General features: G+C 49.4%; 1 protein-coding gene across 1 annotated transcript in view; it reads left to right on the top strand.

Annotated features, from left to right (window-relative positions):
* Med27 (mediator complex subunit 27) overlaps positions 1 to 24,882 on the top strand; it is a 188,326-nt gene that overhangs the window by 152,875 nt on the left and 10,569 nt on the right. The window contains exons 5-6 of the mRNA XM_026395548.2: positions 7,444 to 7,551; positions 15,963 to 16,004. Of these exons, the coding sequence (XP_026251333.1) occupies positions 7,444 to 7,551; positions 15,963 to 16,004 (150 nt within the window). The remainder of the gene's footprint in view (positions 1 to 7,443; positions 7,552 to 15,962; positions 16,005 to 24,882) is intronic.

Genomic DNA, 24,882 nt, shown 5'->3' with positions numbered 1-24,882 from the left:
AAAAAGCCATTTGTGAGGGGATCCAGGGGTGCTGCAGAGCAGGATTTTGAGCCATTTAGCAGAGTGCCAGGGAAGATTGCTGGTGGCTGAAACATTTCAGTGGCCCTGGAGTCTGGTCACCCTTGCTTGTGTGTGAATCATGGGGGCCAGGCAGGAGCGGGGGAAATTGCATGAGGCAGCTTCTGGCCCTGCCCTGAAAAACAGACACCTTGGACTCAAAGCTTTGGAAATCTCAGCTTCCTCTGTTAAGAATGGGATTGAGGGGGCCAGGGCTGTAGCTCAGTGATAGAGCGCTTGCTTAGCATGTGTGAGGCCATGGGTTTGCTCCCCAGCACCACATAAAACTAAGTAAACAAAATAAAGGCATTGTGTCCATCTACAACTAAAAATATTAAAAAGAAAGAAGAAGAATGGAATTGAGAGCCCTGCTTGGACAGCATCCCTAGTTCCTAGAGGAGAAAGCCACAGCCCCTGAGCACACCCCTGTCCTTGTTATGGAGCAAAGGGGGAGAGCTGTGTAATTTGGAAGGGAGACCCCAGGAGTCCGTGAGAAACCAGGGTGCCCCTGATGCTTTCTTCAGGCCACATCTGAAAGCATCTCTTGGAGGAGTGTCCATAGGAGCAGGGAAGCTCGTCTATACAGCCATCTCTACCCTGATCCAAGCCTCCTCTTCTTAATGCCCTCTCCCTAGAGATTCCCCCTGGTGCAGCGCTCAGGTGCCCCCACTTACCTCAGGCACGTTGGTTGTTTTTGTCACCTTTTTCAAGGTAGGGGCCATATTTGATACTTTTGACATCCCTAGACCTCAGTTTACCTCTTTAAAACATGGGAGAGTTGGGGAGAAATGGTTTTCTGAATCCTTTGCAGTGCCACAGTTACCTACTCCTCTGACTCAGTGTCTCAGGCTAGTGGCTCGCGGTGCAGACATTAGTTGAGATGTTCGCCGTGGCCTGTTCTCCCTTCAGAACTAGCACTTAGGGAAGCCTCTTGACACTGCATGGAAAAAAAAACACTCCTAAACCTCCTTTAGGTCTCTTCCTGCCTCTCTTCACACCCCTTTCTTTCTTGTTTTTTTCTTTTCTTTTTATACCTTCACTTTGAAAAACATCATTTGAGTGACAGCAGACCCCGTAAGGACGCCTGCACATCAGAGTCTTGCCTTGCTTGTGTGTGGAAAACAGCATTGTGGTTGGCTTTATGTTAATAATCAGCTTCTTTTTTAAAATGATATATCCCCTCCCCTAGCAGGCCCCAGACATGCAGCCAGTCAGGGTGGCAGGCCCTGTGTGGTCACCTTCAGCTTGTACACCCATGCTTCCTACCAGGGCAGGGTGCTGTCTGGACCTGGGCCCCTCAGCACTGGTCAGCACACCGCCCTGGGTCCTGGCCACAGTGTTGCTCAGTTTGTAGGTGCTTTGCCCTGGTCAGCCTGCCCTTGGAAGGAATAAGGGTTTGAATGATCTGCTTCTCTCACCTTGGAGGTGCACTACCAGCAGGGGTAACATCTCAACCATAAGAAGTGTTGGGGTTTTTGTTTTGTTTTGTTTTTGTCATGCCAGGGATTGAACTCAAAGGCACTTAACCTCTGAGTTCTCTGAGCCACATCCCCTGCCCTTTTTTATATTTTATTTAGAGACAGGGCCTCGCTGAGTTGCTGAGGCTGGCCTCACGCTCCCAAGCTTCTAGGATTACAGGCATGGGCCACCACACCCAGCTCTGTGTTGGTGTTTTGTTGATGGTAGAACCTGGCCAGGGCCTGGCAGTCCGCACTTCCAAACACACTCTCAGGAAGTGGGGACATACCGACTGCCTGCTCAGGAAGGAGGGTGCTCGCTTTGACTCTGTACAGCATGCCACTTGAACACTCACCAGCACCAGCCACCGCAGGAAGAGTGATGAGCTCTCAGGAGATGTGCAGTTCAGTCTAGAACAGTGTTGCCTTGGCAACAGCAGGCATGCTTCATTACCAGATGGTGTTAGCGTTTATCTGTGGCTTCCCATAGCCGTTGCCAAAATCCAACCCATAACAGTCAGCGGGCATCTTGCTTCTGACCATGGTAGCATTGGCTAGTTTGTGGAAAGATGTCCATTGGCCCTTCTGTGACACATTGTCATATCAGTCTGTCAGAAGTCCAAGGTCATTACAACCTGGCATCCCCATACACTAGAAACTTGCACATTCCTGAGTCGTGAGGATCTGACTCACTGTGGAGTGACATTGGTGCGGAAAGGATACTGCAGAACAAGCCTGGAGCTCATCTTGATGGCACAGCCAGAGGGCTGGGTCTCCCGCCCTGTCACACCACACTCAGAGGCTCTGTTGAGTGCCTCGCCCCAGGATGTGCTTGATCTGGACCCCCTCTCAATCTCCTCATCTGGCCCCTCTGCATTTCATTTTGCAGCTGTGCAAACAGGCATGAGCGGCTATCTGACTTGCCCTGGGCACACTGCCTGGATATGGCACCTGCAAGGCAGAACCACTTGCAAAAGCACAGGCACATAATCTGTACACCAAGTGGTAGTCTCTGGGGTCAGCGAAACCTGGCGCATCAGTGTTGGCAGCATCGCATGCCTGACCTGCAGAAGTGCATGCTCCTGTCTGGCACTCACTCATCAGACCCCACAGTACTGCCCAACTTTCTGGGCCCAGCACCACCACCATCCCATCCCCAGCCACCCTGCGGCCAGCTATGACAGCAGAAGGGAAGATAAGTGGCAGGTTCACCAACATGGAGTTGGTAGCAGGTCTGGCTCCAGCCGTGATATTAACTGGCTTCAAGTCATGCCACCTCAGGAAAGTGCAAACAAGGACTCCAGCTGAGTGACACTAGCTTCCACTGAGCGCTTCCTCTGTGCTGTCCCCTCCGTCAGGGCATCATCTCATGGGACTCCTCCCAGCCTTTCTGAGATGGAGGAAGCTGACGTTGAAAGAACGTGAGGATCAGGGCCAAGCTCCCCAGAGGCACAGCCAAATCTCAACTCCTTGTGTGTCTATTCCAAAGCCTTCAAAACTCTGCATGGTGTCACCACAACCATGTTATACATTCAGAAAGCCCTAGTTCTGTGCCTCTGCAGGGCCCTTATTTTTCACAAAGCTCCTTTCTGGCTTTGTGAAAAATAAAAATTGACAAACTTCATAGAGTTTGGTGGATTTGAAAGATGGTAAAAGTCAAACCAGTGCAAGACATCACGGCACTGATGGTCCACAAACCACTGCAGCCCCAAATGTGGTCTTGCCCCAAACAACCAAACCTGAGCCTCATCTAATTGCCAGTTTGTAGGAAGCCCAGAGTAAGAAAGAACATGTTAAAGTGCACCACAGGGACATTGCCAGCAAATCCAGATGGGAAACCTCTAGAAAATAATCCAGTTTCTTTAATAAAATGCAGTGAGGGAGGAGCCTTCCCATTTAGACGAGACTTAAGAGATGTGTTAACCAGTCACACCTGTGGACCTTATATGGATCTCAATAGAAGCAAAAAAATTTTAAGTGACTGTTTAAGAGATTGTTTTCATCACTGTGACCAAAAGACACAACAAGAGCAACGTAGAGGAAGAAAAGATTGATTTTGGCTCACCATTTCAGAGGTTCAGTTCATGATCAGCCAACTCCACAGGTTGACTCAAGGTGAGGCAGAGCATCATGGCAGAAGGGAGTGGTGAGGAAAGCAGCTCAGGAGATGGCATTCAGGAAGCAGAGAGCTCTGCTCACCAGGGACAAAACATGACCCCAAATGCATACCCCCAGGGAACTGCTTGCTCTAGTCACACCCTGCCTGCTCTCAGTCACTACCCAGTTAATCCATTCAAGTGGATTAGTTCTACCGATTAGATTTTGGCTCTCATGATCTGATCGTTTCACTTCTGAAAATTCATTGCCTCTCACATGAGTTTTTGGGGGACACCTCATATCCAAACTTATAACAGTGACATTGATGAGACTGGAAATCTGAATAGGCTCAACTGGGTGCTTGATGATACCGGAGAGGCTTTGTTTGGGTGTGGGGTGGCATCATGGTTATGCTCTTCTGTTTTCAGGGCCCTTCTAGAGATATATATGCAACTATTTAACTTAGAAAGGATAGCATGCGCTGGGGTTGTGGCCCAGTGGTAACACTGGCATATGGGAGGCACTGGGTTCCATCCTCAGCACCACATAAAAATAAGTAAATAAAAAAAATAAAGGTATCATGTCCATCTACGATTTTAAAATATTTTTTTTAAAAAAAAGAATGGCTTTCCTCTTTAAAAAAAAAAAAAAAGATACCATGTCTATTAGTTGTTGCGAAATAACATAGGGAGGGAAAAGGAGATCTAGGTGAGAGGGGTTGGTAATTGTTGCAGTTTGAATGAACCCATGGGAATCCTTCATACTCTATCACTTTCTCTTGTATGTTTTTAAATCTTCCATAATAAAAGGATTTTTAAAAACTACATGGGGGGAGGGTGCTAGGGCTGTAGCTCAGTGGCAGAGCGTTTGCCCAGCATGGGTGAGATACTGGGTTCGATCTTTAGCACCATATGTAAAAAAATAAAATAAATAGACAAATAAAATAAAGGCATACTGTCCATCTACAACTACAAAAATAATAATAATAAATAAATACTACATTGGTGTTGGGGTAGACGTTGGATTTAGTATATTTTATTTTGCTTTTGTTCAGTGACTTGCATAAATGGCATGAACAGAATGAAAAAGGTGTGTGTGGACCATTCTAATTGGCTCTGCCCTTGTAGGTAGCAGTTTGGCAGATGGTTTCAGAAACCTTAAAATATTTGTACTGTTTGCCCTGGTAATGACAAGTCTGCAAATGTACCATAGGTAGAAACAGCCCCAAATACAGTGGAAGCTTTTTAACAGAAGTGCACATTGCAGCCGGGTTTTTATTAGGGGAAACTTGGAAGCAACTTAAATTCCAACAACAGGAGAAGGATTAAAAGATCAGTCTGTCACCCTCTAGAACTGCCCACATCACCTCACAGTGCCTAGCAGTTGAGAGCAATGCCTGTCATAATTTTAAGTAAAATTCTGGTTTGAAATTATGTGTATATAGTTTTTTTTTTTTTGAGAGAGTGAGAGAGGAGAGAGAGAGAGAATTTTTAATATTTATTTTTTTAGTTCTCGGCAGACACAACATCTTTGTTGGTATGTGGTGCTGAGGATCGAACCCGGGCCACACGCATGCCAGGCGAGCACGCTACCGCTTGAGCCACATTCCCAGCCCATGTGCATATAGTTTTAATTATAACCATCTAGAAATTCAGAAATCTTTGATAATAAAAGTACTAAAGTGGGGGCTAGAGCTCAGTTGGTAGAGTGATTGCCTAGCATGCACAAGGCCCTGGGTTCAATCCCTAGCCCAACCAAAAATAAAATAAAATAACACTAAAGGGGGGCTGGATGGTGGCTCAGTGGCAGAGCACTTACCTAGCGTGTATGAGACGCGGGGTTTGATTTTCAGCACTGCATATAAATAAATAAAATAAAGGTTCATTGACAACTAAAAAATAAAAATACTAAAGGAAGGTCCCCAAAATGTGAATGGGATTATCTTTGAATGGAAGAACAATTTATCTTCTTTTTTCTCTAATTTTAGAGTTATGCATAATAACTTTTTTTCACTTTTTAAGCCTTAGGTGGCTTTAAAATACCAAAATTAACTTTAAAAAATTGTAATATAAAATTTCTGATGTCTTTAGGGTGTTTCTGAAATCCACCTTGAGAAACTTAAGAACTTATGACAATTTGACAGTTAATTAAAGTCAGCTAGATTTGGTGTTTTGGAGAAACAGTTTTTAGTTATCCATGCTTCTTACAAAAGAGGGTTAAAATATTCAGTTGGAAATGGTGGCCCTCCTGCAGGAAGTTTGAAGTCTGCCTACACTCAGCCCAGGGCCAGGCCACCTCCCTGGTCCTCATTGCAACACCGAGACCCTGTTATTTTCTTCCCCTCCCTCCTTCCCTTACAGTAGGCTGCTTTTGACTTAAGAGTTGCTGACCCTACCACTGTGGTTTATTGGCATCCTTATAAGTAATGACTTCTCAGTCACTCAAAAAAGAACCTACTGAATGTTACCTGGTGTGCACAGAAATAAGGTGTTTATTAGCGCTCCCTTAAATTTAAACAAATACGTTGCCTCCCATTCTCACCCTACTTGTGTTCTGTGCTGGTTTAGGCATATGGAAACAGGTGTCAACCCAGCACTCAAAATTATTGAAGGAGGGCTGGGGGTTGGAGGTGTAAGCTTAGTGGCAGAGAGCTTGCTTAGCATAGCGAGACCCTGGATTCCACCCCAGCATCACAAAAAATAAATAAATAAAGTTGTTGAAGAAGCCAGATATTGAGTTGTTCATGGGCACCCAAGAGTACTCAAGGCAAGAGGACCGCAGCTGCTGGGCCGGCCAGTTGGAAAACTGCAAGAAATAGGGAAATAAGGAAGTGTGGCCCAAGGTGGCAATTCTAGAAACTGACAGCAGGTTGCTGTCAAAGGATTGGGATTGCCATGTGGGACTGAGGCTTTTGTCTTTTGCAGACCAGCAGGGCCAACTTTCAGCTAATTCTGTGATGTCAGGCCCCATGGGAACAACCCAGACCCACAGGCCTTGAATGAGTCCTGGATCAGGTCTACCTCCAGGGTCTCATCTGGGAACTGAGAAGACGACTTAGCAAAGTATCAGAAATTTCCCAAGCCCCTGGAGAAAGGGCGGGGCTGTTGCTATTCTTGGTGCTGAGTCCATCCCGGGGGGAGCGCAGCGGGCTCCCCTCTCCCTGGCACATATGAAGCTGCACTTTTTTTAGGTGTTTTTTAATCCATAATATGTGCTCAGGTTCTAAGAGAGTAAGAGCACTTAAATGTGTTTCCAGGATCATGTTTCTTTTTCTGGAGATAAAAATCAAGCAACTTCCTTTTACCTTCAGACTGTATTTTGGTACTACTTCTCCACTTTCTACCAGCTGCTATAAATAGATGGTTCATCCGTGGGGTCCTCGTGCTGGCACTTACTCTCCATATTGTGCACTCTCCATGTTCCCTGGATATAAATAGGGCCATGCTAGAATGAAAATAAATGTGCTCGCTGAGTCCTAGAATGCCAGAATTACAGGATCCTAGCCTTCGGAAAAAGATGATGAGTCTATCTTAAGATGGTAGGGGGTGGATACTTTATCCAGCAGATAGTAAACATACGCAAAAATTACCCAGAATGTTTATAAGCCAGAAATACAGATAAATTCAGGGAGGTCAGATGAGCTGGGCCACAGCACCCTTCAGTGGTTACAGGAAAATCCTGAGTTGTGGAATGCCTCAGGCAAAGGCTCCATGTCCCTCCAGTTGTCCCCTGCAACCTCACTCAGAAGCAGCCTGGCCAGGTGACTGTTGTTCTTCCAGTGCTGTCAGCTGGGAGTGATCTGCATGTTCAGTGTGTGCTTGTGTTTTGACAGGTGACCTTGGGGAAGGTGTTGAGAGTGATTGTGGTCATGAGGAGCCTGTTCATTGACCGAACAATAGTGAAGGGGTATAACGAAAACGTCTACACGGAGGACGGCAAGGTGAGTGCTCTGCAGTCTTGGGGTTGTGTAGTGCTGTTCTGTCTTGTTCTTTATTTTCTGTATTCCACAACAAATAGAGTCCCAGATGAATGGCATTAAAAACTAGCAATCATAGCCAAAATGATCGACAGACAGAGATTTGTCAGCGTGAAGATGAACGTGTACGAAAACATTCCACTCTCTCTGCTTGCATTTTTCATCAAGCTCCTGCTTTTCCTCTAAGCCTGATGCCCTTAGTTGAATTTCTAATTCATCACCTTAGACCCCGGCTGCCTCATTAAACACGTCTTCTGAGGAAATAGATTTTTTCCCCCCAAGTCAGTCCGTACATCAATAGCCCAGGGTTCAGCATTTTGCTTTTCCTAGAACCACGAGGAAATGCGAGCTGATTTGACACAACTTGATGACACTCTTTCCACAAAACCAACAAGGAGCCTTCAGGAAGTTGCCTACCCACAGCCACAGATGCTGACGCCGCTGTGGAAGGAGGACACGTGCTGTCCAGGGTGACGGTTCTGTGGGAGGCTCACCCGGGTGGACCCCTAGTCTCCTGTGACTCCACGCTCTCCATATGGCTCTATAGAGAGCCAGGGTCTTTTTTTTTTTTTTTTTAAATATTTATTTATTTATTAGTTATTGGTGGACACAACATCTTTGTTTGTATGTGGTGCTGGAGGATCGAACCCGGGCCGCACGCATGCCAGGTGAGCGCGCTACCGCTTGAGCCACATCCCCAGCCCGAGAGCCAGGGTCTTAATGGGAGCTGACAGCTTTCATTTGTGCTGCCTCCCAAGCATAATGAGCAGCCTCTCCAGAGACTCCCAGGTCCTCCCAGTCCTCACGATGCCCCCTCTCAGGAGTCACCCCCACCGCCCCCGCAACTCTCACTCAGACTAAAAAGTTCGTTACTAGTACTTTCACCCCACAGTGACCATGGTGCATTGAGAATAGAAGGTTCTTCAGAAACAGGTGGAAATGTGCTTAGCAAAGGACGTCGTGTTGTTACACGAGCTGCAGCCCATGGTGTAACATCTGCGTTTTGAGCAAGTCACCCACATCCCCATGGCCACGTGCATGCTGGCCATGTGGAGAGTCGTCCTCTAGCAGTCGCCAGGTTCTCGTCAGTCTCTGCACCAGAGCAGGTCATTTGTTGAGGGGAGATTTCCATTTTTCTTTGGGAAAAATCAAATTGTCCTTGGAGGAAACATGGAGGCGGGAGTGAGCAGTCAGGCAGGTGTGGCCTGTGAATGGCTCTAAACTCTGGCAGCAGCTCCATAAGGAAGTCCATGCACTGTCCACAATTGACGCCTCTCCAGGTCGGTGCATACCCTGCAGTGGGACCTGGCCACTTAGAGGTTCCTTGGGTCTCTCCAAGGTTGATGACGCTGTAGTCACACCTGGTCTGACTTACAAGTGAACTGGGAAGAAGGGTCAACTATAATCAGGACCATTCTCATCAGTCACCAAGTCATGATGCCAGTGAGGCATACTCAAGTACAGAGGAGGACTGGATTTTACCTGCTTTGCCTGATACCCTTAACCTTTCATTGATTTAAGTGCCCTATACTGAGAGTGTCCAAAACAACATACAACCAGCACTTAGCCTCTGCCGCTTGGTCAGTGCCGGGTAGACCATGGCTAGGGTTCCTTTTATTCTGCACTTAAGCATGAGCATTGGACAGCCCTCTCTTATGCACACCTCTAAAACTTCTCCGATGCCCTCTTCCCACACCGCAGATACTTCTTCTCGCCCATCTCCTTGACCTTGGGCTCCCCAGGGTCTCCCGCCTCCTCCCCTCGGCCACTGTGGTCCAAACATGGATCACTCGTTCAGACCTCCTCTCCCTGACCCTCAGATCCCACCAGGCCAGACCCAGGCTCATCGTATCTCCCTACACTCACTTCCCTCCTCTTCTGATGTTGGTCACCACATCACCTCCTGACTGCTGGAACTTTGCTTCCTTCATCCCCCACGGCTGATCTGTCAGCTGGTACTGGCGCTCTCCCTTGCCCATGCATGCGCTCTGCTTCAGTGCTCATTATCTCTGAGCTGAACACCTGCTCTCCCTGCCAGGAGTCCCATCTCTGGTCTCCCTTCCCTCCCAGTTTGTCCTGCCCTTGGCTTTCGGGGCCGCCTCCTTAAAATACACATCCTCACAGGTGACTCTCTTGCTTTTTACCCTCCGCTGCTGCTTGGAACAGCCCTCCCCAAAGTAAGAAAGTAGGATGGCAGTGGGCGCTGGGCTCAGAGCAGTCCACTGTCAAACAAGCTTGAGAAATACCGGTTAGAGAAAGTTGGTCCTGTTTTTTGTTTGGGGTGCTGGGGATGGAACCCCGGGCTTCATGTGTTCAGCATGTGCTCCCCCACTGAGCTGCAGACTGCAGAGAGCCCAGGGCCGTGAGCGCTATGTGCCTTGTCTGGAAGGGAGCTCACTGTGCGCAAGATGTTTCTATCTTACTGGGTCACCGAGCTCCTTCCTCCACCCTTTATTCTTAGAGCATATTGTGACACTGGCATTTTTTAGAACACACTTCTGAGAACTCCACTTGCAGACTAAACCCCATCTCCTCCTCAGGGTAAGCACTAGTGACTTGGCTTTCTCTGCCTCCTCTGCTGCTCTCTACACCATCCCATCTCACTCCCCGGCTTCGGGCTGCCCAGGACTCCAGGACATGCCCCTCTCCAGCATGCCTTTCCCTGGGATGGCTGCCCCTGTGGTCCACCTGACGAGGCCCTTCTCTCCCCTTTACACTTGCCTAACACAGTCGTCTTATCTGTCCCATTGTCCTAGGGGCCTGTTATGGTGACCTGTGCTCATGGGCTCCAGAGGTGGCAGAGTTGGCAGAGCTGGGTGCACCTCCACTCCCGGCACAAAGGGGTCACATCAGAGTCTTGAGCACCTGTTTGCCAGTTCTAGAATTAATTAGTATGGTGTGCTTGCTTACCTGTCCCTCTTGCAACTAATAGAAATGCCAGTGACAGTAGCATGTCTTGTCTGGTGGCATGACTGTTCAGACATTGCCTGCCTGACTGTAGGCTCCCCAGCTGTCTCGTCTCGCAGGTGAAGGAATGGGCTATAGGGGGGTGGATCCCTGTGCCCACAGCCTCACAGAGCCAGGTCTCAAACTTGCAATGAGCTGGAGCTCCCAAGGGCATAGACCTGTCCTGTGACTCTGCTGTGTCCCTAAGGTAATCCTCAGTGCTTGGAACACAGCAGCAGCCTGAGCACATGTGGGAAGCACGGGGAAGCAGCCTGCGTGGAGTTTGCAGTTGCGTGTTGAAGTGTCTTGCACATTTCAAATGCAATGTAACATTTGGAAGGTACCATTGGAGCCTAAGGTGTGGCCTACAAGAACAAATCATCACTTGAGTTTTGTTATTGCAAAGGTGCAGCCCTGCATTGGCTGAGTTGGTGCAGAAGTGGCTGGGGGGTGGCAGTGTTTTGTTGTAGTCTCCCAGAAACAGCCTTAGGGCTCTGGATGAAGCTCAGAGGTCTCGCCTCTGCCTCTGCGATGCCTGCCCACCATGCAGCTGGCGCTTTCTAAATGGTTTCATTATCCCCCTTACTGTGGGAGTGCTCCGCGCCACCCCCAGGTTACAGACCCAGCAGGGCTTTTCGTCTGCAAAACCTGTCCCAGCAAGACTCTGCTTTGCACTCTGCAGAACAGCCACCACCCTGACACCCTGTCTCTTCACCTGTAATGGCGTGTTTTGATACCGAACACCAGTAGCCTGATGGCTCTAATAGAAAACACAAATGCTGCTCCAACTCGCCCACCGCTCTTCACTGCCATCAGGGAGTCAGAGCCGTGGCCGTGACTCAGCATGTCAAAAGGCAGGCTCTAGAGCAACACCTGGCCATTGTCCCGATCCTAAGCCATCAGTCTTCAGTAAAAAAATTTAAGTGTCTCAGTTGGATTTGTCTTATTAGGGGATTTAGGTTATGTTAATGCTATAGCTTCATTAATTACCCCCATATCAATAAAAAAAAAAGGCAGCTTTTAGCCTGCAAGCCTAAGAGAGGAAAAGAAATGGTGGTATCAAAGGAAACCTTCAAAGACAGCCAGAGCTGTCTCCAGGGTAATTTCTGATCCCGCATTCTTTCACTTCAAAGTTGGGTGTGTGTGTGTGTTTGGGTGGAGGGGGTTGGGGAAGCTGGAATCTGATTTCTCTAATAAGTGTTGGCATCAGCCCCGTTTGATATTAGATGCAGGGAACATTTTGATTTGTTATAGCCTTTGAAATTGTTCAGACGACCTTCAGAAAAATGGCCTCTTGTTACTTCTAGGGAGAAGGGTGAAAGCCAGGAGAGGGGAATCCGGTTTAATTCCCATGCAGAGGGGGCCCTGAAATTGTGCTTTCAGCAGTTTTTTTAGTAACAAATGCGTGTCCTGATTGAAAGTGAAAAGCTGAAGAATAATAGACCTGCAACACCGCGTTCCTCCCCAGACTTCCTCTTCCTTCTCCAGGGAGGGCGGGCAGGCTTAAGGGGATGAGCACGTGAAGTTTGCACGGTTTTGAAAACTTGAGAAGCCATGGAGAAATCTATCCCTGTCACTCAGGTGTCACATTCACCCAAACTGACGCGTCTGGTCAACCTGTTGACCTTGCAAGACAGAGCTCCTAAATAAAGGCTTTAAAAGTTGAAACCCCTGTGGCTCATAAGTTCTGTTTTGAAATGTCCATTTTAGATCATCTAAAATTCATTGTATGCATTGCTTTTCAAAATGAAATAAAGAATTGATAACTTTCTGAGAAGCTGCCAGAATTTCAGATACTGCTAAATGAATTTTAGTGGCGATGATTACCATGGCAGCAGGCCTCGAAGCAGATTTGCAGTGTTGAACTCTGCAGGAGAGTGCCCCCAGAAGAGCTGTGCAGGCATCAGCGTGGGGGCTTCCGAGTTGGTGGCCCATCTGAAGTCAAGCTTAAGGGCAGCCTCCGCCCCCAGGGAAAGGGGCCTCTGGACTCGCCTGCTTCCAGACTCCTCCAGACAGCAGCTAGGTGGCATTGGACAACTTGCTTAACCTCTCGGGGCCTCAGTTTCCTCGGCTGTGAGTTGCAAATGATCTTATCAACCTCGTGCTGGGAGGACAGGTAAAGTACAGGCCATAAGACTCCTCAGCCAGCCATGCCTGCGCTCGCCGGTTGTGACAGAGGAGACAGTGGTTATCATGGAAGTTAAAGTGAACTGCCAGTGATGGCAGGTCCTGCTGATTATTCTTTTTGGTCACTGTTTTCACTAGTTGCCCCTGTATAGAGAGGCCTTAGGACACCTCGGCATTTGTCCTGAGAGCAGATGTGTCTGTGCTGAAGTTTTTGGTCATCCTTGGGGGAGGTGAAAATAGACCCTATTCCCACCCTAAGGCACGTCTTCCCATCCCCAGAGGCCAGGATGCTGCTCACAGGACTGCAGACTTGGCCAGCGGTCACCACAAGGTCTTTCAAATGCTTGCCAGCAAACCCAGGGAGCTCACCTTCTTACCCTGACACCATGGTTCAGAGTCATTTTTAGTTCATCAGGCTGGAGGCGTGCAGCCTCACAATGCTCCTTTTCTGAATATTGCAGCCAGCCAAAAAACGGGTAGCCATACCCGCCCTTGCAGTGGGTAAGCTGGAGCTAATAAATATTCACGCAGCTATGGCGTAGCTCCCTGGATGAATTTCTGAGATCTTCCTGGCCCTGAGGAGAGGTGGCATTGACTCCAGCACACTCATTTAAATGGCTTTCTTTGGCATAAATCTAGCAGAAAATCAAGTACAGACCACCTGCCGTGTGGTCCTGCAAAAGAGGGAGCCCATTGTTATCCAGCCCTCTCAGCTGTGTGCACCAGGTGAAGGGACCACATTGTCCAAGGCCCCTGGCTCCCAGATGGTAGAGCTGTCCCTAGGGTCCTGAATAATATATTTAAACCTCCTTTGAAAAAGAGCAGCACCCTCGCTTTGAATAAGCTAGGAGTGTTCTGAGAATCCACAATGAGCTGCAGAGCCCGGCTCCTAATTAAACCTTTGCATATTTCTTCATAGATAATGTTTTCATTAAAACATTTTGAAGATACTGAAGGTGTTTTAAGACAATTTTCTGTTTAAGCAAACACTGATACTTTTTAGCTTGTGCAGATTCCTCTTCTGGCTCTGCGTTTGTCTTCTGCTTCCGCGGGGCATGACGAGGCAGGAAGGGTGAATGGCAGAGGGCTTCAGAAGCAGCAGCTTTGGGCTCGAGCTGTAAGGAGAACTAGTTAGTCCCAAGTGCATCTTTGGCATCTCCCTGTCATCTTGGCAGTGATTTGGGTAGAACTAAAAGATGCAAAAAGCCATTCATATTCACCCTGCAGTTCTGAAGAATCTTTAAGTGCCGCATTTGTTAAACCTTAAGCCAAACTGCTATACTGAGAAAGTAGCAGGAACCTGGCTTTGTATCCCCTCTGTGACCAGCTGCCCAATGGTATACTATAAAAGAATTGATAATGTGGGGAATTAATTTTACATATTTCTTTTGAGGTTTCCTTCAGAGTTATCTTTGTCACTTTTCCCCTACAAATTAAAACTCTAGCGCCTGGAGTTTTTTAGACTCTTCCTCATCCATTAGTTGAGGGCAAGGCTGGCTATGACTGCAGACTGGCCACGTGGCCTTTCTAGGAAGCGATTTAGCAGGAGTGGAGGGAGGGAGTGGACCGGGGGCTCTTGTGGAGACCAGGAGGGACATGGTGCAGCCCAGGGACCTGCTTGAGGAGGGATTGCAGTGTGTTTCCAAGTGGAGGGCAGGAACGTGCCATCAGGCTCTTCTGCAAGGGCGCTGGGGTTGGCCAGCTGACCTCCTCCACCCCAGCAGGGGCCTGCAGAGCTGGGAACCGTCTTAGCCTTCTCTCCTGCAGAGTGTTCACCACAGTGAGGGTGACAGGAGACCAAATGTGAGCAGGAAAACTCTGGAGAATTGGATGAGTGCCTGGTCACAGCCCAACTTTTAATTTTCAAGGACTTTTTTTAGAAAGCCAAGTGCTGGTGTATTTCCTCAAAATAGAAGCCAGGTCAAATGCAGCCATTCCACTTCCTGTCCTCTTAGAGGAGTCTCCCCTGTGACTTGCTTCTCATTCTCCTGGTGGCTCCAAATCAACAGCGTGACATTCAGGCCCAAACAGCCCCATCTCGGACTCCTGCGTGACCACTGGCCAACCCCAAAGGCAGGTTCCAAGAGACCCATCCTCCGGCATTTCAATTTGCTCAGCTCTTGACCTCGGATATTAAAGCCAACTGTCCAGCACTTCTGGGACTCGCTGAGGACTTCTCCTTTAATCGTGATCCTTGGGCTGTCTCCAGCTCTGTACTGGGGTGATTTGGGGTTTGCAATACTTTACTGCTCTTGAAATAGGGCGAAGGCACAGACAGGTCTGCTTCATTATGCAAACTGTGTTTGACTAGGGTAGACCACATCGAGTTCCCAGCCCATCAACATCAAAGTTTACCTGGAACACCGCTGAAAAGACAAGATAACAAAAGGAGAGGACTCCAGGGGAGGGAGCAAGGAATCTGCACCTATTTTTAAATCCTACCTAGGGGCTTCTGACCCCAACCAGGTTTAAACACCACCAGGTGAGGCTCTCTGTAGGAAGCCTGTCCAGGTAACCCTGGCTGTTGGACAGCTCTGGACCCTGACTCCTCACCTGGAGAGTGAGGCTGCTAATGGAATCGGCCACATCCGCTCATTCTGGGGATTAAATGAACCCATGTGGAGGGCCTGGTGGGGGCCTGCCGTGGGTCAGGTGCTCGGTAGCTGGATCCTGCTAGTTTTCCTCCACCCAGCAAAGACCTACTGACACCCTCAGTGTGCTTCGGATATGGGGAGGAAGAAAGGCCTCCTGCCATCGCTGAGCTTATATTTCTCTGAGCAAATCAGATAGTAAATATACAAAGAAATGATAGCACCTCGGGCAGTTTCAAGTGCTATACATTTAAATTTTTGAAAGGGTGTAGACAATCAAGATGGCAGATACTGGGAATGATATTTTGATAGGTAACTGATAAATGCCTCTCTGATAAGGTGACAGAGCTGCAGGACTTATAGGAGAAGCCATGGGAGAGCTTGTGGAAAAGAGTCCAGCAACGAGCTCAACAGGTGCCAAGATCCTGAGGCACATTGAGATGCAAGAACCGCAGTGGGAGTCAGGGTTTGAGCAAGTGCTTGATTGCCTGTGTTCCTCCATTTGCCTTCCCTGTATTCATCCCTTCATTTGTTTTTCTGAAATCACCTACAGATTGATAGAGAGGAAATTTAAGCAGAACATTTAAGATCTTCAACCCCAGATCCTATTCTGTAATCTGAATGTTTTACTTTTTCAAGTTTAGTAAGGGTAACAGTAGTTAAAGGCTAGAATTCTGAAATTATTGCTAATGATTTTTTTTCTTTCCCCAGCTGGATATATGGTCGAAATCCAACTATCAAGTATTCCAGAAGGTAAGTCTTACTTTCTACTTCTCCTTCAGGATGTGTTAGCAAAACACGAGGGCATGGGGAGTAAGCATTGGTCTCCAACCAGAGGCTGTGGAAGAAGTTTAAAGAGCCCGTCAAAAACTGCTCACCGCGCACTTCCATCTACATGGCATGCCAAGGAAACAAGACCTTAGGATGGAAATCCCCAGAAGGGTACGAGGGAAGGTGCTGGGGCAGTGGAAGTGCTCTTTTACAGCCATGGTCAAGATGACACAGGTGTGCATGTGTCAGAACTCAGAACTGCACACCTGCTGTGGGTAGGTTTTATTATATGTAACTTACACCTTAAAAATCAGGGGCTTTCGGGACCAGGGCTGGGGCTCAGTGGTAGAGTGCTCACCTGGCATGCATGAGGCACTGTTTGATCCTCAGGACCACATAAAAATAAAACAAAGGTATTATGTCCACCTATAACTAATATAAATATATATATATATATATATATACACACACACACATACACACACACATATATATATATATATATATATACATACATATACATACATACACATACATACTTTAAAAATCAGGGGCTTTTGAGTTACTCCAAGGTCAACTCCATTTTGCAACTCATTTCTCAAAGAGTTCCAGGTGCCTGGGGGTGGGCTGGGGGAGGCTTCACCCCCATTTCACACTGTGCTAGTAGCTTGGTCAGGCATTGGGCTTCCTCGTGGAAGGTGTAAGTGAATGTTATCCACAACAAAGAGGGACTAGAGAAACCCCAGTACCCAGCTCGACATTTCATCTTCCCAGAGAACCTCCACGCGCAGGGAGCAGAGAGCAGGGAGGGCTCTCTGTGGTGCTTCCTTCATGGCAGCTCACCTTGACCCCCCTGACTCATTTGCCATGATAAGGGGCAGAAGACCTGAGCCAGGAGTGGAGAAGCAGCCTGGGGCTGGAAAGCACACCTTTAGGGAGCCTATAAGTGTGAGCAGCCAGAATTCAGGAACTTACCACAACTCAGTGCCACGAGACGTTCTTGATTAGACCTGTCAACAGCAGGTGCGCGGGCTGGAGTGGGTTACTAGTGAGTGTCCAATGCTGGTCCCTTCACAGTGGAAGATGTTAGCAACAGCGAGCAGAGGAGGGGGCTGGGCCCCCGTTGGTGTCATTTACACCTCCTTACAAATACAGTGCTCCCAAGTTGAGAGAGAGTCACTGAGAAAGCCACTGCCTTGCCCTGCAGGGAGCTCATGCCTAGGCTTTAGTGCCAGGATAGCATTTGTGATCTTGGCATCCTTATCTGAGTCGCCACACCTAGAGTGGTCACTTGGACATCGTGCAGAACATCTCGGCCTTAAGTGCTAGCTTTCTGTGCTGGCTCACCAGGCTTTGCCCCTGGCTCTTGGCTGAAAGCATTCTAGAGAGAGAATGCAGCTCATCGTTGGCATCTTGTTTTGCTGGAATGGTGAGGGACATTTACAACCGCTGCTTTTTCCTTTAACCTGGTTCTTACCTTTGTGTCCTCTGTGAGGTGGCAGTGAGTTACCTTCCCCCAGCTCCACAAAAGCCCTGTCCTTCACCAGGCAGGAGCCCTGCAGCCCAGACCCTGGACTTTAACATTGGTCCTATTTCCATTCCAAAGCCCTTTATGGCAGTGGGGGCTTTGCAGTTCTGGCCTTTGCATATCTATCCCTCCCACACAATTTCTGGTAAAATTAAGTGTTTTTTAATATAGGCAGAAAGTTTATTAGGAAATTGGGAAGTGTGTGCAATGTAGATTTGGTGATGCATAGATTTAAAGAGACAATGCTGCATCTTTATCCATCTGTATCCTGTCTCTCCTGAAAATGACCTGCCGGGGGTTCTTTGCATTTTTTAAAAACTACAAACACACAGAAGCAGTGTTTAGGATTAATATCAGTCTAGTTAGAGAGGGTTAAGAGCACCCGCAGTTCCTTCCCTGTAGTTGATGCTATGTTTGAAGCAGTATGGTTGGGGACTGTGTATCAGCTGGGGAGGGCACAGAGTCTCCCGAGATTCCTCTGTCATCTCTGCCTTCCCCTGTGTTTAACTAAATGGACTTGACCTCCAATATGACCTGTACTAGATTAAAGAATCACAACTCGGGGCAGGTGACAGTGCCATCTGGTTATAACTAAAGGCGGATAACACTGAAGTCTTTTTTTTCCTTCCGGCCGGTAAGAATTAATAGATGGAGCTGGGCATGGCAATGCACATCTGTGATCTCAGCAACCTGGGAGGCTGATGGGATGGCAAGTTCAAGGCCAGCCTCAGTGACTTAGCAAGTTCCTAAGCAACTTAGAAAGACCCTGTCTCAAAACAAATAAATGAAAAAGGCTGGGGATGTGGCTCAGTGGTTAAGCACCCCGGGGTTCAATCCCTGGTACCAAAAAGATAAAAGGGAATTAGTAGATGGAAGAATCCTCATCTCTTACTATCAGAGCATTGCCTGATCGCTGCCAGATGAAGCAATGTATTAGAAAATAATATAGCACAGAATTAGATTAAATCCCTTCTCAAAAAAGCTTCCAACCACATGAGCAGTTTGGCACCTTGTCGGAAAGTTCACGCTCCTTGCTTGCAGAAGGTAGTGGTGGAGTGATCATGCAGAACAGGCAGTCAGGGTCCCTTCCTGGGAGCTGGGGTGCACTATGCTGGTTTCACTGTGTTCACCTCAGCCAAGGTGAGGTCAGCCCAGTCAGATGGTGGCACTTCCTGTGCCCCAGCCAGGCCTGGCACTAAACAGAGCTGGGGCTGTTTCGTCAGCTGCAGACTCTGAGGCCTGAGCAGCCTGTGGGTGATGATTAGCATCTCAAACTCAAAATGCCAAAATAGAAGGATCAGGCAGCAGTGTTCTAAACTTTGCTTTTTAGGACCAGCTATTTCTCAGAATTCTATTTTCTTCCTGTCCACCCACTTAAATCTGGGGTGTACTGATTGATGCTGCTTATAGCATTTTCCTGAAAGACCTTGTTCAGGAGCATGGAGGTAAACGTTCCCTTTCGCCCCTAACTGGCCTGCTTGTGCCCAGCCATGTAGACTGGCCAGGGTAGGCCTTGTTACCAGCATCGTCTGGATCCATGCATCAGGAGGTGGTGTGACGTGCGCAGGAGGCTCTGGGTCTTCAGTAAGGGGGTGTCTCAGGCAGAAGACGGTGCCAAAATGTCCTGACAGTGGTAGATGCACAGCTGTGCCCTCTTCTGAGAGGGGGACTCTTTCCCCACCACCCTCCCCACACAGCTGGCCTGGGGTAGAGCCCCAAGGCTGTGCCTCTCGGGCAGTCATCACATGGCTATATTTACTGGAGGGGAAATGTTCCTGCTGGACAGTAGCAGCATGGCCACTAGAGCCTGCTAGGAAGGCAGGAAGCCCTCAGAGGTCGTCTCCTCCCTGTGATCCAGGAGGGGCGGTGGAGGGGACTACCTTGCAGAGCCAAAACTTTTCACTTCTGAAAAATGGCATCAGAGGCTAGACAATAGAAGCACACCCCTGTCGGATTCTCCCGGGGCCCATGCCTGCTCCCTAGTTAAAGCTGCAGACCTGAGGTTCTATAGCAAATTCCACCATGGGAAGCAGACTTTGGCCTCCTTTTGTCTGCAGACGTTGACTGTCAGCAAGCCCTTTCTGTCGTGCTCGTTAGATCCCGTACCTGAGTGAGGAAGTGGCCGCAGGCCGGAGACGGCTTGCTGTGGGGCTGCGGCTGCTGACAGGTGCCTGCCATTCGCTGCGCTCCCCCAGAGGCTTCTTGCGCTTCATCCTGGGGCGAAGCAGCTTTTCATAGCCAGCAAGTCTCCAGCAGAGTAGATTTCAGAGAATGGGACTTGGAAATAAGGGGACCCTCTGAAAGGGCAGAATCACAAAGGCCGGGAAAGGTTTCAAGCGTGTTAGTATTTTTCTGACATTTAAACTCTGCAGGGGCAGGCACTGTTTTGATCTTTAACCCCCTCATTTCACAACAGTGTGCACCTCCCTCCAGCAACTCAGGAGCGGAGCCAGCCTGCAGCTTCTCACTGAGTTAATCTTGGCGGCAGGCGGAGGGGCTGGGAGAGGGTCAGAGCCGCTCAGGTAAAGGGCAGAGCAGCTATGGCCACAGAGCTCCAGCACTTGCGCCACAGTCATTCTGCCCACAACAGAGGGGAGAGTAGCCTTCTTGGGCCTGCTCTGTCAGGACTGGCTGTGGACAGGTGGACTGTCCAGCAGGGTGCTGCCACTCCTTCACCCCTGTGTTTGTTCACGCGTCCATTTTTTTCTTTGTTGTTTTCATTTACACACTACAGTGGCGTGTGTTTTGACATACACTCATACAGGAGCATAACTTCCTGTTCTGTGGTTGCACAGGGTGTGGAGCTACACTTTTCCTGTCCTGTGTGCATGTGTGAATACAGGAAAGTGATGTCTGATTCATTTTACTGTCTTTCCCATTCCCATCTCCCCACCTTCCCACCATTCCCCTTCATCTAATCCATTCGTATTTCAGAGAGAACATTTGGCCTTTGGTTTTGGGGTGGCTTATTTCACTTAGCATGATGATCCCCAGTTCATGCGGGCCCTGTGAAAGACCAGGCCCTGTCTGGGGACAGGCTTTATCCAGGATGTTTACTGAGCGGTCACTGGGTGCTTTTCGATAGAAGGAACTGAGTGAGCTCTCTAAGACCCAGTTCTCTGAAATGTTAGTGGAATCCCTAGTATTATTTTGGGTGTGTTGAGGATCTGCCCCTGCAACCTAAGCTAATTGAAGTCCTGAAGCACAGGAGCCTTCCTGGAGAATGGAGCCCTCACCAGCTGGGCCGGGTAACCCATGTTACCTGAGCACATGTGCTCTAGCACCTCACACCACCCAGATGCTCAGGAAACTTGTGAAAGACCTGAGAGAGTCCAGAGCTGAAAGTCCCAAGACCTCAGGTCATATTGGTCTGCATCTTCCCAGGACCCTGTGTAGGAGACTCCCACACCTAGAGTGCCCACTGCCGGCGACCACCCAGAAGTCGGCAGAGGGTGTCTGCTCTTGCCTGGTTGTGTGCCTCTGACTGTCCCGTGCCTGTGTCTCTTGAGTGCTGTGATCAGCGTCTTCCAGTGAAGAGAGCTGATGTTTTAAAGATGGAACAAGGGGTCATTTTCATTTTGCGTCTGTGCATTCTGTTGCTGCCTCATGAGTGTGTCTCTGACAGAGCTAGGGGACAAATTTCACAGATGGGAGGGCAAGGGGGCAGCTTAATGTAGGCAGTGGATTCCCGTCTGTGGACTCTGACGAGTGACATGCAGGAAAAGGCGTGCACCAGTAGTTGGATGTTGACCAGTTTCAGGGAAGGAGAGGTCGGGTGGTCCCAGGGTCATCCCCGAGGGCCACCCTTTCTGCAGCTGATGACAGCTGGCCTGCACTGACCAGGCCAGATAAGTAGATGCCTCAGTCCGGGCACCTGGGAGCCAAGGGCAGCAAGGAGGGGCCCTCAGGCACCTACCTGCTAGAAAGCCTGTGCCACCACCTTCTCTCTGAAGGGTCTGGTTTACGTAAACACCCAGGTCACACTTGATCATTTGTTTCCCTCTTGGGATCCCCCAGAACTTTCCCTCCAAGGCTCCCTCGGCCACTGCTGAGTGTGACCATGGCTGAGGTACCTACAGTCTCTACTGCGTGGTAGTAGAAAGGGAACCAGGCAATCCTGGCCTGGCCTGCTGATGTTCTCAGGGACCCTGAGTTGCCCTAGATATGGCCTGTGCTTCTTGCCATCAGAGGGATCACAGGGTAGTCACCTGTCAGTTCGGTGGCTTCCTCCCGCGGGACTACACAGGATGCACAGGACACCAGCTGGACTGACAGCTTCGTCTGAGAAGACCCCTACTCCGGCCAGCCTCCATCCTTCAGCCGGGCAGTCTGGAACCCTGAGCACAGGCTGCCCAGCTGAGCTGATCCTATTCCAAGCCTGACTTTCCTGTGTGCTCCACATGGAGATTGTCCCTGAGAGAGATCTTATAGCACAGTGGCCAGGAGCCATCTACAGGTGACCAGGTCCTGGCTCCACCGCTTACCCTTGGTGTGAGGCTGAGCTGGCTGTTTCTCTAGGGCTTACAAGGTGACCTAACAGCATAGTCCCTGTCCTGCTCAGCTTCTCAGAACTGCCTGTAGCCAGTGGCCCTCCTCTCCTGCAGAAGTTCCCCATCCCCTCCATCCCCTTTGTCTGGTATTTTGCCCACAGGCTTCTCACCTCCTCTACTGCTTCTCCTTGTGTCTTTGCTGCCACCTCTGCCCATCTCTTCGCAGTGGACACCACGGCTCAGAGAATGGACTCTAGATTTGCATCCAGTTCTGTCATGAACCATTCAGCCTCTCCCAGCTTCAGGTGCTTCCTCCATAAAAAGGGAGAAATTGTCATACCCACTTTTGGGGTACATGTCGTGAGGATTTACTGTGATAGTGCTGGCGAAGTGCTTGGTACTGGGTTGCCCATAGCAGGTGCTCAGTAACATGGTGGCTGCTGCTGTCAGCATTGCCACAGGAGCAGGGATTACTGGAACTCAAAATCTGCAGCCATCTATGCACATGGCCCATTTTAAGTCGGGTGTTTACATAAACCGGACCAAACACTGACCTGCCCTAACAAAGCCACTTGATCCCACCAAAGCCATCTTTCCTTTGCTCCGCTCCTAGTTTCTCTTCCCCTGGACACAGGCAGCTAAAGAGGGAGTAAGATCCTGGAATTTCAGCCACACACACCTGGGTCAGTGTCTAATGTGCTGAGAGGGCTTGGGCCCCTCCAGTGATCCCCAGAGACACCTGAGATGGATGTATCCTGCCCTGAAGGCTTGTTCTGCTGGCGAAGCAGGGCAGGGGAGGCACGTGCAGTCTTTGTTCTTCCTCCTGCCATTGCCTAAGATCTGGTGGGAAGTAGGTGGTGCTGTCTGGATATTCTCAGGAGTCTAGAAGTCTTTGGCTGTTTCTCTCACTGCAAGGCATTCCTGGAGAAATAGTGCCCTGTGCCGAGCGTGCGCGGAACAATGCAGGTGTCTCTGGGCCAGGACTTTCCTGGCAGCCAGAGACATTCTGGCATTTTACCATCTGGAAAGCGTCGAACTTTTTTCTTTTCATCTAAATGAAAAGTCTTAATTCCTTAATCCTGAGAAATGTCAAGGACCCTTCATGCGTATCCCCCCTCAGCCCTGCGCAAGGCCTTGAGCAGAAGTGGAAGGCGGTCAGGACCCTGGAGAGCTCCACCGCAGGCCCTCCTGCCCGGCAGTACTCTGTGCCCTCTTCTCCCATACCCTCTTCTCCTCCCATGCCCTTGCTCCCCTTCCTGAACCCTTACTGGCTAAAAATAAAAAATACCTCTTCTCCTCATCAGAGTTCTCCTGGGTAATTGGGACCCAGTACAGAGCCACTCCCCAAAGGTGCTCTCCAAACTCTGAGCTGAGCCTGAGAAGACAGAAACGTGGCAGATGGGCAGTGTTGGGGTGGGGAAGTCTGGTCTCGGGACTGACCAGGAACTGGCCAGGGTATCCTGAGGGTTGTGCTAGAAGTACAGGCCAGGGTTTCCCCAGCTCAGGGGATGGAACAGGCTAGGGAAGCACCCTGAGCCGAGCCCTGAGAAGGTAAGGGCTTAACTGGATAAGAGCGTTCCAGACAGAGGGACGGCCTGAGCTCAGCTGCAGGGACAGACCGCGCTGAGGGAGCTGCCACAGCCAGGATGTCAGGTGCGAGAGATGGGAGACAAGGCTGGGATCCAGGTCCTTGGGGCCTTACATGCCATGACTGGAGGCAGTCTGCCACCAGTCTACCCTCAGGGACCTGGGGAGTCTGGGCCTCCCTTCCAGGCAGCAGCGTCATCTTGACTGGAGTACAGAGGAAGGCAGGACTGGCATTCCCAGACCAAATGAAGGCTCGTTTATGGAGGCCCTGGTTTGTGCCAGACTCTGTTTTAAGCACTTTATACATGTGGGCTCCCTTCTCAGACACAGTTTGTTCTCAGGTGTGAGCAAGGTTCTGGGGAACAGTGGAGCAGCTGGGGCTGTTTCCACCTCTCCTTTCTGACTGGACAGTATGCTGGTTCCGCCCTAGAGCAGCTCGGCTTTGCCCAGTGATAGGTAGAAGGCTTGCAGATCCCATGCAGATGGCTCCTTCATCAGGCAGAGAGGAATATTGATCTCCCCGAGTAATCCCCAGCCCCGGGCTGCCACGCTTCCCCTTCAGGCCCCGAGGCCTGCTGAGCCTGTGGCACACAAATCCAGGTTCAGAGGAGAGACTAGGGCTGCATAATAAAAGCTGAGTCCCCTGCTTTCGTCCCCACCTCGGGAGCTTCCTTCTGTAGCTCTCCTCATCACTTCTAGCACCACTTTCAGGGCTGAGGTCGTCACATTCTGATTTTGCAATAACTGTACCTCTTTTCTGTGGCATGAGTGCTTCTGGGACTGTCTGAAGTATTCTTCCAGAAGCCAGCGAACATCCTTGAGCAGTGTTGCTGGCCAGGGCTGCAGTCTCTCTACGTGCTTAATACGCTGCACTGCCATCTTTGCCTCCAGAAACCAGAGATTCCTTGGGCCCTTTTCCTTAAGGCTACATCTGTCTTTGGAAAACTCCAGGCCAGCTCTGGCTCCTGGGCTAATGTCCTCTGTTATGTTAAAGTATCTTTACCCAGTGAAAGTAAAGTTGACCTCTTTGGGTTGGGGACAGAGTGAGGGCATCCAGGTAGCACACGCTCATCCTGATGCCTGTTAGCTGGAGCTTAGAGGCGGCTTCCAACTCAGAGCACAGCGCTCTCCAAGCTCCTCTATCCACCCCAAGACTGAGGACCTTGTGAAGATGGCAGCACAGCAGGTGCTGCCTAGAGTGGGACAGGGACCTGGTGCCTCTGCTGCCACCCAGAATCTGCTGGGCTTTCTTTTG

This window comes from Urocitellus parryii, chromosome 4 (assembly GCF_045843805.1).
Source record: "Urocitellus parryii isolate mUroPar1 chromosome 4, mUroPar1.hap1, whole genome shotgun sequence".
In the NCBI taxonomy this organism is placed as follows: domain Eukaryota; kingdom Metazoa; phylum Chordata; class Mammalia; order Rodentia; family Sciuridae; genus Urocitellus; species Urocitellus parryii.
This window is presented reverse-complemented; position numbering and strand designations above follow the sequence as displayed.